At 42.0% G+C, this 14,222-nt stretch overlaps 1 protein-coding gene across 2 annotated transcripts in view; it reads right to left on the bottom strand.

Moving 5' to 3' along the window:
* JADE1 (jade family PHD finger 1) overlaps positions 1–14,222 on the bottom strand; it is a 199,992-nt gene that overhangs the window by 36,942 nt on the left and 148,828 nt on the right. The window contains exons 8-9 of one of the 2 annotated variants that reach the window (XM_033939126.1): positions 13,104–13,220; positions 1,759–2,283 (exon numbers count right to left, since the gene is read on the bottom strand). In XM_033939126.1, the coding sequence (XP_033795017.1) occupies positions 1,759–2,283; positions 13,104–13,220 (642 nt within the window). The remainder of the gene's footprint in view (positions 1–1,758; positions 2,284–13,103; positions 13,221–14,222) is intronic. The other variant, XM_033939135.1, reaches the window with a different exon arrangement.

Raw genomic sequence — 14,222 nt, 5'->3', positions numbered from 1 at the left:
GATGGGCTGGTCTGTCTGCATCTATCGCTAGAAGTGAACATGAGATCTCAGAAATCATTGATGGGCTTTCTGAATAAGAAAACCATGAAAAACAGATGTGGCAGATGTCTGTCATTCCTCCCATGATGTTTGATGCTGAGCAGAGATGGGTTAAGTTTATTAATATGAATGGATTGATAGAAGATCCCATGAAGGTTTATAAGGCAATTCATGAATGTTAAGACAGACCATGAGAAGGAGATCTTCAAGGAAGTTTGTCCAGCACCCAAAAAACTGATCTGATTGCTTCCTACTTGGAAAGAAAGACAGAAAAGGACCTGGGGGGAGGGGAAGGGGGAGAGAGAGACACACACACAGAAAAGGACCTGGGGGGGAGACAGAGAGACAGAAAAGGACCTTGAGGAGGGGCAGGAAAACAGACTTGAAGACAGGGCAGATGCTGGACTAGAGGAGGTAGAGAGGGAAGGACTCAAAATGTTAGCAGAAGGAAGATAGAGAGAGGGAAAAACCTGAAACAAGGAGGCAGATGTTGGACTTGGGGGTGTATAGAGGAAAGAAAGAGACTGCAGAGAGGTGGAAAGATTCTAGACCAGGAAGGAAGGAAAGAGCGATAGAGGCAGAGAAAGACCTGGAAGAAAAGAGAACAAATGCTGGACATGGGGGGGGGGGGGGGTTAAGCAGAAGAAAAACAGAGTCCTGGACTAAAGAGAAAAGACAGGAGGCAGATGCTGGGGTATGGGAGGTGCAGACAGAAGAGTCAGAGGGGGAGAGACCCTGAGGAAGAGCAGAGAGATGGAAGATCATAACAGAGGAGGGAAAGAGAGGGAGACCTGGAACAAAGGTGGTGGTAGGTACAAAGGAGACCTGACAGTGGATCTGGAGAGGGTAAGCAGAGGGAAAAGAGATAGAGACCTGGACCCAAAGGGGATGGGGATGGATTGTGAAAGAAATGTTGGATGCACAGTCAGAAGGACGTCCAACCAGAAACTAATTAAAACAACAAAGATAGGAAAAATTATTTTATTTTCAATTTAGTGATCGAAATGTGTCAGTTTTGAGAATTTATATCTGCTGTGTGTATATGAAAAATGAAAGGAAAAAATTGCATTATAATTAGTAAAGGGGCAGGATCTGGGGCAGAGGTCTGTGGTTGGGGGTATTTAGAAGTAGTTGAGAAACACTGCTGTAGGCAATCAGCCGCCGCCAGTGCCTCTCCTTCTCTCTTGCCCTCTTCCTTGCTGGCACACCCTACTGGCTTCTCAGGGCTCTTCTGGAAGGCCTCTGCGGATGCACGAATGTCAATGTGATGATGTCAACTATGCGCATGATGTCATCACAGCAATGTCCACACACTTCAGGGTGCCTCAAGCCATGGCCACTACCTGTGGCCCTCACTACATTTTCATTCTTCGTTTCGGCCCGGATCACTTTTGAGTTGTGCAGGCCTGCGCTAGAATGTCTCACCTATTGCACTGGAAAGTATCTTGGCCTAGTCCACTCTAACAGTTTGTTCAATGATTTTATAAATCAGTAGCTGAGAAGGGGTTTAGGACTGATTAGAATTTTATAAACAATACAGTAGGGAGATAATTTAAGAGTCTCTCACTTTATTTATGTAGTGCAGAATTACTTAAAATCATCACTAGACAGAAAATCCTCATTTTCAATGTGAATTATAAATGCAAGCAGAACATTTATTTTCCTGCATTCTTCTAGAAGCACATCCTCCTCCAGTGTCACCCTTTTCAGAAAGCTTACCCTCTCTAGGTCCTGACGTAGATGTGTGAATAACTGCAACCTCCGTATCAAAACGTCTTGTTCCCGCTTTGCTAGATTGTCCTCCTCATCCTTCTTCGGTGTGATTAAAGGCTTGTTGAAGTTGGCTTTTCTTTTCAGCTTCCAATACTGGTACAGGAACTCTACCATTTCTTCAGACAGACATAGAGCTTGGCTCACCTCAGACACATCTACAAAGGTATAGAATTCGTCTTCCAGCTGCTGTAATTTCTGCTTGCGCAGGCTAACCCTCTGGGCCTCCTGCTGATTCTGATCAATGTCTGTAAAGGACTCCTTACGAGAGTGCCGAGGATTTTCTGGTGAACCATGCTCATCACTGGCACACTCACTGAGGGGATCATCATCTAGTTTGCGGCAAGAGCTGTGCTTTGGACAATAGGACTTAAATTTAACCTCATCACTTTCAGTCAAGATGGTCTTCATTTCCAGACCCCGGTCAAAAGCACAAGTCACATGGAAGGCTGTCCGGCAGTTTTTCACTGAACACTACCATAAAACAGCAAGTGGAAAATTGGAGACAATGGTTATTAAAAGCATAGCACAGAGATTTTTAAAAACCAGTTAGCAGACAATCTGGCTAATTAGGAAACCTTCAGAGTATTATTTAACATTGCCCTGATTTTAATCCAGCATTTCAGTCCCATTTACAAGCCCCATACAGAAATAAGGTGAACTACAAGGACAAACTGATTAAAGATCTAGCAAACCAAATCTATTATTGAAACACTTACTTTAAAACTTTAAAGGAAATTCATGTAAAGAAGTTTCTTGCATTGACTTGGTGAAAGTAGTGCAATGCAGCAGAGCACTCCTTCCTTTCTAGAAACCCTAGGGCCTAATTCTATAAAGTCCGCCTAAAGTTAGGCGCGAATATTGGCATTCAACACTTCACAATCAACTTTAATTGGACTTAATTGAAAGTTAGGTGCCTAGCCCAAAGCACCTATATTAAAAGTGGGCATGGTTAGGGAGCAGATCATGGGTGTATTTTTGAGTTAGGCACCTCTTTGTGAATCAGGTGCTGCTAGACCGATATCAGCACCTAGCTTTAGGCATAATAAAAACCGGCATAAATTGGGGATGCCTAAATGTTATGATACTGAGCATTGCCTAAGCACACTTAGGCGATACTAAGCATGATTCTATAATTGGGAATCTAAGTTTTACAGAATCAGTGCACTATTTCGCACCCTAACCTTGCAATGGATACAAACCCTACTAACTGACGTCCTTTTCCCACAAGAAATCATCATCACTCCAATCCTGAAAGGAGAAACAGACCAACCATCCAACTACAGACCAATAGCCCCAATACCACTTTATGTCAAACTAATGGAAGGACTCGTAGCCAAAGTCCTAAACTCATATCTAGAGAATCACAACCTACTCCACAATCAGGCTTCAGCACCAACCACAGCACTGAGACTCTACTTGGCTCACTCATGGACACCGCCAGACAACACCTCAGCACAGGCAGAAAAATGCTAGTTATCCAGCTAGATCTCTCTGCAGCCTTTGACCTGGTAGACCATAACATCCTTCTTCAGATACTGGACTCAATAGGAATCAGTGGTAAGGTACTATCATGGTTTAAAGGATTCCTACAATCCAGAACATACAGAGTTAAAACAAACAAAGAAAAATCTGAGCCAAGGGCTAACCCCTGCGGAGTACCCCAAGGATCACCTCTTTCTCCCACACTCTTCAACCTATACATTGCCTCCCTTAGCTCCTACCTAGACAAACAAGGTCTAACCTCCTACAGCTATACAGACGACATCACCATTCTCCTTCCGTTCGATCAACCAGCACCATCCATGACAGACAAAATACACAGAACACTTGAAACAATAGCAACTTGGATGAAAGACCATAAACTAAAACTAAATCCGGACAAAACAAACTTCATTCTACACGAAAATAACAAAACCCCAACCGTAACAAGCCTTGTCATAAACTCTACAACATAATAATAATAATAACTTTATTTTTGTATACCGCCATACCCAGGGAGTTCTAGGCGGTTCACAGCAATTTATCAAAGTTATAAACATATCAGAGTTACAAATAGTGCCACATCCAACCCACTTTAAAACTCCTGGGAGTGCTAATAGACAGAGGCTGTACAATGCAGCCACAAATCAACAATACAATAAAAAAAAAATCATCGCAGTCATGAGAAACCTGAGGCAAATCAGAAAATTCTTCGACAGAAAACAATTCCAACTCTTGGTACAATCCCTAATCCTGGGTCTAATAGACTACTGCAACATATTATATCTCCCATGCACAACAACCATGATAAAACAATTACAAACAATACAAAACAGACCTAAGATTGGTCTACTCACTGAAGAAATATGACCACATCACAGAGGCACCATGACTCACATTGGCTCCCAATATAAGCGAGAATACACTTCAAATTTTACTGCCTACTATTTAAAGCAGTAAACGGAGCCAGTCCAGCCTATTGGAACAATCAACTAATTCAATCCACTTCAACCAGACATAGGAGAACCCACATACCATTCACACACCCTCCAACCAAAAATGTTAAAAGAAAAAAACTGTACGACAACCTCCTAGCCACTCAAGCTGCAAAACTCGACCCACAACTCTACAACCTATTGACCACAACCACAGACTACAAAACCTTCAAAAAAGAAGTAAAAACTCTTCTTTTCATAAAACACATAAAACCGAACTAACACCGGCATCACCTGCAACTACAATATATGAACTTCTAATATCATGACAACTCAGATGTAATCCCTAACAACTCAAAGAATTGTACAAACTACTCCCTAAACACTTCTATTATCCGGACAAACCATTTGTAATCCGCCTTGAACCGCAAGGTAATGGCGGAATAGAAATCACTAATGTAATGTAATATATCATCACCTAACTTTAGGCAGACTATATATGTCTACCATAGAAAATCAACAGCTGAAGGCCAGAAAAATGCTCATTAAACTGACCATGCGAGTTACATGAGACTTGCTCTTCATAGCAAAAAAGTTCACTAATGAATACTAAGTCTTTAACAGTGTATGATTATTACCACAACATGATACTTTGTGAGAGATCCATAGGATAACCATAGCAATTTCATAACCACATATGCATGTAAAAAGTACATGTACATGTGGCTTCTCATTTCACCCCTTTACTGGCTGCATCTGGAGGTGGAATGCCCTACTGCTTCACCACTAAATAGGAGTATTTACATACATTCTTAATACCTAAAACTAGTTGGCTCCTTATACAATTACTTCTATACTACCAAATATCAACACAACCCCCACCCCTCCATGTTTCTATACATGATGCTTTGAGTTGCGCATGTCAATTGGGGCACCTGCTCAGTTTGCATGCACATCTTAATTGATTTATGAGCCAATCAGCACTGATAATTACTCACCTGTATCAGGTGTTCTCCGAAGACAGCAGAACACGTATTATCATATAAGGGGTTATTAGTATCGTTGACACAGCTCCAGTATGGACGGATGCTGCTCAGCATTCTAAATTTTTCAAAGCTTTAGGAAGCTCTGATTGCTAAAGCGTGTGCGCCTTCTTGCCTGCCTCAGTCATATGGGACTGGCAGGGGAGGTAATATATGTCCTGCTGTCCTTGAAGGAAACTTAGCAAAATTACTCACCTGTAGTTTCTCTAAGGATAAACAGGACATTACCACATATGGAAATTCCTAGCTACCAGATTCACTGAAAACAAATTGCAACTGTCAACAGTGACTTGCAGTAGGCAAAGCCAATCTGAATCAAACTGAACTGTAAATAAAAGGGAAAGGAACTGGGACTTGTATATCGCCTTTTTGTAGTTTTACAATCACACTAAGAAGTGTGATTGTACTTCAAGCATTTTCCCTTTATTTCTTTTTGTTTTTAATAATATTTTTATTGAGAATAGCAAACAACTCATACAAAAAAGTACACACATCAAAATGGCAATATAGGAAGAACAGGTACAACAAAGATGAAAGAACAAGGTGGATATCTCTCCAAAGGAGAAGAGAGTCCACGTGGAGGCAGGTCAAAGTCCATCAGAAGGAAAAACAGCAGACCACCTCCCCGTGGACTCACAATCTATTCAATACTAGAAGTGTAGGTATAGCTGCCATCATTAAGTCGAGCCTCAACCCAAACTAAAAGATGTCATCACATTAGACACACTAGAGTGCTTCACCTTCTCAATGGGTCACAACAGAGACCTAACCTTCACCTTGATATACAGAGAACGGCACTTTCCAATGGCCATCTTGGATGGCCTTCTATCCATCCTTAGCAAACTGGTCATCACATATAACCGGATCATCATACTTGGAGATTTTAACTTTGCAAGCTACCCAAATGAAACCAGATCCCCATCAGACTTCATCACTTCACTATCAGACCTAGGCTTCCAGCAAATGATTTCTCACCAACTCACTCTGCGGGCCACATCCTAGACCTAATCTTTATTCATAAAGATACTCCATTCACCACAGGAACTTCTGGCTGCACCACCAAACCAGTACCCTGGTCCGATCACCATTTGATCACAAATCAACCACCAACCAGGAAGTAAACCCAACATAAGAAGATATACGACGATGCTATCAACTTAGAAGCTGTCTCTCCTCAGGCCTTTCCAACCTAGTGAGAACATTAAAACCCAATTCTGAATCTGTTGACAAAGCTGCCATGTACTGGCATACTGAGATAAAAACCCTATATGAAGGGATAGCAACAGTCAAAGAGATCAAATACTATCCTCACAAATACTCCTCCCCCTGGTTTTTCAACGACTTAAGAACTAAGGAAAGCAGAAAGGAAATCTAGGCTTAACAGTGACAGGTTCAAATGGAAAGAACTGTGTGAAGAATATAAAAAAAAGCCACCCTAGAGGCTAAAAAGATATACTTCTCCCATCCAAGACACTGCATTACAATGGTTCACCGCTTTCCTGATTAGATCACAAACAGACAGAAAACAGACAGTAGGGTTAAATGGTAATTCTTCTCAATGGAGGAGAGTAAACAGTGGAGTGCCGTAGGGATACTAGGACCGATGCTATTTAACTTTTTTATAAATGATCTGGAAATTGGAACAAGTGAGGTGATTAAATTTACAGATAACACTAAACTGTTAAAAGTTGTTAAAACACATGCAAATTGTGAAAAATTGCAGGCAGACCATAGGAAATTGGAAGACTGAGCATCCAAGTGGCAGTTGAAATTTAATGTGGACAAATGCAAAGTGATGCACATTGGGAAGAATAACCCAAATCACAGTTACCGGATGCTAGGGTCCACCTAGGGGGTCATCGTGAATGTCATAAGAACATAAGAAATGGCTTCGCCGGATCAGACCCTAGGTCCATCCAGTCCGGCGACCCGCACCCGTGGAGGCCAAGCCAGGTGTTCCCTGTTGAGAAACCTCGTAGACAATACAATGAAACCTTCCGCCCAATGTGCGACAGCAGCTAAAAAAGCAAACAAGATGCTAGGAATTATTTAAAAAAGGGATGGTTAACAAGACTAAGAATGTTTATAATGCCTCTGTATCGCTCCATGGTGCAACCTCATCTGGAGTATTGCATTCAATTCTGGTCTCCTTATCTCAAGAAAGATATAGCAGCACTAGGAAAGGTTCCAAGAAGAACGACCAAGATGATAGAGGGGATGGAACTCCTCTCATATGAAGAAAGACTTAAAAGGTTAGGGCTCTTCAGTTTGGAAAAGAGACGGCTGAGGGGAGATATGATTGAAGTCTACAAAATCTTGAATGGAGTAGAACGGGTACAAGTGGATCAATTTTTAACTCCGTCAAAACTTACAAAGACTAGGGGGGGGACACTCGAAGTTACAGGGAAATACTTTTAAAACAAATAGGAGGAAATATTTTTTCACTCAAAGAATAGTTCAGCTCTGGAACACATTGCCAGAGGTTGTGGTAAGAGTGGATAGCGTAGCTGGTTTTAAGAAGGGTTTGGACAATTTTCTAGAGGAAAAGTCCACAGTCTGTTATTGAGAAAGACATGGGGCAAACCACTGCTTGCCCTGGATCGGTAGCATGGAATATTGCTACTCTTTGGGTTCTGGCCAGGTACTAGTGACCTAGTTTGGCCACCGTGAGAATGGGCTAATGAGCTTGATGGACCATTGGCCTGGCCCAGTAAGGTTATTCTTATGTGTTCCACAGGGAGCTCTACTATCCCCTCCTATTATTCAATCTCTACATTATACCTGTCCTAGACATAGCCCACAAATTCCAAATACAGATTCACTCCTTTACGGATGACATTCAACTATACAAAGTTCTAGGAGAAACCTGCAACGGCCAGGTCACAAAATTCCTAAACTTCCTCTCGGATATCAAAAACTGGATGTCCGTCAACAAATTACAACTAAACACCTTCAAAACAGAACCCCTTTGAACAGTGCAACCACACCCATCCCTCACTACACTGGGACTCTTCTACCATAACTGCAAAGGATCAAGCATGCAGCCTAGGAATACTTCTTGACTCCAACCTATCGCTTTCCAACCATATCTCTCAGGTATCTTCCTCATTTTACTACCTGTGACAACTCTGGCTTTACTACCTGTGACAAGTCTGGCTTCACCCAACTACTCTTATGCCTTAGTTCTCTCCTGCATGGGCTATTGCAACGCGCTATTCAACAGTCTCACAGCAAAGAACATACGAATACAACAGCGGTCTCAAACTCAAACCCTTTGCGGGGCCACATTTGGGATTTGTAGGTACTTGGAGGGCCGCAGAAAAAATAGTTAATGTCTTATTAAAGAAATGACAATTTTTCATGAGGTAAAACTCTTTATAGTTTATAAAACTTTCCTTTAACAGTTAAAAGGAAAGATATATAAACTATAAAGAGTTTTACCTTATGCAAAATTGTCATTTCTTTAATAAGACATTAACTATTTTTTTCTGCAGCCCTCGCATTTAAAGTTTAATATCTTTTCTTTCTCAAAACTGACACATTTCAATCACTATATTGAAAATAAAATCATTTTCCCTACCTTTGTTGGCTGGTGACTTTATTTTTCTGTGCTTTTAACTATGTTTCCAGGGCCTTCTTGTCCTTTGACTGTTTTTCTCTCCGTCTTCATTTTCTGCTTTGCATCCATCTTTAGCATTAACTTAATATTCAATTTTTCTGCTTTCTTTTCAAAATCTACATTTCCATGTCTTACCTTCCCTTCCTATCTCTCTCTTCTTCCGTCCTATTTCCATGGTCTGACATCTCTTTCCTTCCTTTCCCCTGGTCTGGCATCTGTCTCCTTCCCTCCCCCCATGTCCTGGCATCTCTCCCTCCCCCTCCATGGTTTGGTTATCTCCTTTCCTTCCCTCCCTCCCATGAACTTGGCACCTCTTGTTCCTCTCCTCTCCCTTGTCTTTCTTCTCCTCCCTTCCATCTCTTTCCCCAATTGGGTGCAGCAGCAACAGAAGCAGCATTTCCCTTCCCCCTTTCCTGTGCAGCAGAGGCATTTCTCTTCCCCCTTCCCTCCCTCTCCCTGTAGAGCAGCAGCATTTCCCTAGGGTCCCCCTTTCCTATGCAGCAGCATTTTTCTTCCCCCTTCCCTTCCTTGTGGAACAGCAGCATGTATGGCCGGCTCAGTCGATCGTTCTGTTTATAGCTGCGGGTGGTGGCTCCTCGCGAGATCCGCGCCTGCTTCTGAAGCCTCTCTGATGTTGTGACATCAGAGAGGCTTCCGATGCAGGAGTGGATAGCGCAAGGAGCCACCATCCGCGGCTTTGAACTGAACTATCAACTGAGCTGGCAAGAACCCATTCGAGTTCCAAAACATTCAAATTCCAAGACAATGTTTCCCATTGAAAATAATAGAAACGGGATTATTCCGTTCCTTGGTCCCACAAACTCAGATTTTCAAATAATTTTAACACTAAATACACTGGAATTTCTTGTAATTCAGAACACTCTCAAATACAGTACAGTAAAAGAAAGGTAAAGTGAACCTTGATAACGAATGAGTTCAAAGCTCCAGCCACCATCCAGCATCTTTCACTTATAAACTCGCCTCCTCGTGCGTATTATCACACCTGATGCAACTTCTTCCCTTTCTAGTGGCCACCCCCACAACTCACCTCCTCCTGCGTATGCACGCACCTGACACACTTCCTGTTTCTGGCAGAAGTGAACGTGGCTGAGAAAGAAGTCGTGTCAGAGGGGGTGGGGCGCCTGTGGCGGCTGACTTCAGACAAGAACATGAAAGTAGGACAGAAGGAGTTTGAGTGAGTGGTACCGTATTGCGGAAGTGGGGGGAGATAATGCTGGGCTGGGGAGCGCGGAAGAGATGGCAGGGATCACAGGGGAGGGAACGGGACCAGTCCCCAAATGCATGTGAAGAAGGGTGCTTGGTACGTTAAATTTTCCAGTCTTTTTTTCCTCATTGTCTGGGGCATACGTTCGGATTCCAAAGCAGCGTTCGGATTCTGGAGCAAAATTTGCTTTAAAAATTAGTTCTGATTCCAAGTTGTTTGAGTTCTGTGGCGTTCGGATTCCGAGGTACCACTGTATATATGAAAAAAAAAATACTTGGGGCAGTGGAGGCTTAGGTGACTTGCCCCGGGTCACAAGGAGCAGTGCAGGGTTTGATGATGAAGATGTTAAAAGAAATACAAGTGATGTTTACAAGGTTTAAATGATGTAATATTGTGTTCTTGATGTAAGATGAAAAAATGAATAAAGAATTTGGAAAAAATAAAAAAGAACCTACCACCTCAGGGTGCTGAGCTACAGCTTTAACCACTATGCCACACTCTCCTCCCAAACTGCGCAGGTGCATTAAGGAAGTGAACAGAATGAGACTAGGAGGGTGGAGTTGGATGCTAGACAACAAATTCTGCAGGATTGCCTGTCCAAACCAGTTGCTGTACTGGGTCTCCTGCTCAAGAAAGTAATATGTTGTGAATGAGTAGATGAAGACCCATTGCAGCCCTGCAGAGCTCCTCAATGGAAGAAATATGAGAGGGCATCTCTGTTGTTGAAAAAACTGCACTTGTTGCCTATTAAATCTAGGAGAGTGAAGAACAGTGGTTAGGGCTACAGCCTCAGCACCCTGAGATTGTGGGTTCAAACTGCATGTTGCTCCTAGTGACCCTAGACAAGTCACTTAATCCTCCACTGCCCCAGGTACATTAGACAGACTGTGAGCCCACCAGGACAGATTAGGGAAAATGTTTGAAGTACCTGTATGTACACCGCTTTGAATGTGGTTGTTAAACTACAAAAAGGAGGAATATAAGTATCTTTTTCCTTTTTCCCTAGGATAAAATTTAAATAGCTTGTTTAGTTTTTAAATCAATTTATGGTACCTCTCTTGATCACTTAGTACAGGGGTAGGCAATTTTGGTCCTCAAGAGCCGGAGCCAGGTCAGGTTTTCAGGATATCCACAATGAATATGTATGAGATGGATTTGCATGCACTGCCTCCTTGAGATGCAAATCTATCTTATGCATATTTATTATGGATATCCTGAAAACCAGACCTGGCTCCGGCTCTCAAGGACCGGAATTGCCTACCCCTGACTTAGTACATTGCTTGCATCTGCCTAAAAATTTCTCATCATTACAAACTATTAAGTTTCTGAAATTAAATTTCCCTTCTGTGAAGATTATCTCTAGGAAGAAACAACTGGAATTTACCTTTGCATATCAAGGTGCTAACATGTGAAACACCTTACCACTCAGTATTATGACGGGGTATAGTTAAACACTAGAATTCATTGCCGGAGAATGTGGTGAAATCAGCTAGCTTAGCAGACTTTTTAAAAATTTGGATAATTTTTTAAAAGAGAAGTCAATAGGCCATTATTGAGATGACTTGGGGAAATCCACTGCTTATTCCTAGGATAAGCATCATGACATCTGTTTTACTACTTGGGATCTGGCTAGGTACTTGGGACCTGGATGACCACTGTTGGAAACAGGATATTGGGCTTGATGGACCTTTGGTCTGTCCCAGTATGGTAATTCTTATGCTCTCAGCCCAACCAAAAAGGGAATGATGTGGAGCCATGAAACTTATAAGTTATTCCACATATTCACCCCTTTGTTCAACATACTTGGCACATCGTGTCTGAAGTTTCTGAAAATATGCTCTGCTGCTGCAATCACCTCTGAATCACTTGAAAACTGTTGCCCTTTCAAACTCTTCTTAAGTTCTGGAAACAGAAAACAGTCAGATGGAGCATGATCTTCTGAATAGGTTGATGGTCTATGTATTGAAACCTAAATTGCTTTTTGAAGAAGCCTTGAAAGTGTATTTTTGAATCACTGAGAATCAGAGTGTAGCTGGAATTTTTTTCCTCAAAAACCCATGAAGCCTAACTGAGGTTTTTTTATTCCCAGAGATTCCTGACTTCACCTTTTGTGTTTAAATCATTTGGTATCTGCCAGGAGCGCTTCTTTGCATTTACTTTAGGGGCAGGCTTTTTCTGATTTATTGTAGTTAAAATCACCCATTATTAATTGTGTTACCCAGTTTGTTAACTTTCCGAATTTCTGATAACATTTCATCATCTGTCCGTTCATCTTGGTCAGGTGGACGGTAGTACACTCCTATCACTATCCTTTTCCCTTTACATATAGAATTTCTACCCATAGGGATTCCAGGATTGCTCCTGAAAAATTTTCAATCCGTTCAATTCAAGGCCTTCCTTAACATATAATTTTACACCTCCACCAATTTGATCCATCCTATCACCTTTTACGAAGCCGCGTTAGCGGTTTTATCGCACACGACTTTTAATCACACACTAACCCCCGCGCTAGCCGGAAAACTACTGCCTGCTCAAGAGGATGCGGTAGCGGCTAGCGCGGCCAGCAGTTTAGCGCGCACTATTACGCGCATTAAACCGCTAACGCGCCTTCGTAAAAGGAGCCCTAAGATATAGCTTGTACCCCAGTATGACAGTGTCCCTTGTCTTTGGAGAATTCTCTGATCCCTTTCAACTCAACTTTATGCAAGCAATACCGTTCGTGGCCATTTCTTGTATTCTTTTAATATGTTATTGAAGGACTTGCAAATTTGATTTTTATATGTGTTGATGATGTTTTCAAGAATGATTTTGTACTGTTTTGTTTTTCTTGCATTGTGTGTTTAATTGGAAACCGCTGTGACTCCAGGCGGTATACTAAGTTTTTAAATAAATAAATACACAGGAACAAAATGAATGAAAAATAAATCCAAATCACTATATCAGACCACTGAAACTTAAGCTTAAAAGACATATAAAATGTAATTTGTTACCTGTATGCAGGCTCCAATCTTCTCACAGCAAAGGCTGCATATGAGTGCCCATCTGCTGCTTGGGATGTGAGACACTTTTGTTATGGGTTCCATCTTCTCTGGGCTGCCTATGCTCACCTAAGAGATGTATATAAAAATATAGCTGAAGATTGTGGGTCGAGAACTTAAGGCAAACATGACCTTCTAATTCTTCTGTAATAAGCAGATTAATTTTACATCATCTCCAAAATATACAAAAAAAAATATCAAACTGCAAAAGCCTTCAAAAAGCATTCATTTCAGAGACAATAATAGTAAGAGCATTAAAAAAATCATGTTGTCTTTTCAGTTAGAAAAACTAAGAAAGAGAGATTAGGTTCTTACCTTGATAATATATTTAAGGGAGCCCTCCGGGTTCTCCCAGTGCTCAGAAATCAGGACTTTCATATCTGGGTGCCACGGAAAAGTGGTAGGCTGAGAGTGCACCCCGCTCAACAGGGAACAGTGGGAAGAAGGCTGAGGAGGATCAAATTTGAGCTCTTTCAGAGACTCATTGAGAAGACCCATTAGAGCAGCAGACTTGAAGAGCCTGCGAACTGAGGGGTCCTCACCCTGGTCTGCAACAGCACTCAGGCCCTGATTCACTTCACCCAGTGTCGTATCGTCTCTGACCAAGGCTTTTCTCCCTGGGAGAGAGGATAAGCCTCCAGATCATCATCTTCAGAGATCCTGTCCGACCAGCTATCGGTGTCCAGGGTGACAAGGGCCTCCGTGGAGAAGCAGATGCTGGAACACGGAGAGGCTGTGCAAGTGGTCACTCTCTAGCTGACCCAGAAGATGCCGCTAACATAGGTTTACCAGAGCAAATTCACAAAGTCAGCCATAAAGGGCATAGAGGACTGAGAACCCCTTCAAGAGGAAGGTTAGAGCGCTTTCTTTTTACTTTGGGACCATAAGAATCTTTACTAAGCATTGGTGCTGCATCACGGACCCCAAAAGGGTAAAATCATTCCCTATCCATCCCAATAGGCATTTGACAGTATTATAGAAATATAGAAACATGATGGCAGATAAAAGCCAAATAGCCCATCTAGTCTGCCCATCCACAGTAACCATTATCTCTTTCTCTTTCTGAGAGAT

This window comes from Geotrypetes seraphini, chromosome 1 (genome assembly GCF_902459505.1).
Source record: "Geotrypetes seraphini chromosome 1, aGeoSer1.1, whole genome shotgun sequence".
Taxonomy (NCBI): Eukaryota; Metazoa; Chordata; class Amphibia; order Gymnophiona; family Dermophiidae; genus Geotrypetes; species Geotrypetes seraphini.
Note: the sequence above shows the minus strand (reverse complement) of the source record. Positions and strands in the feature narration are given on the sequence as shown.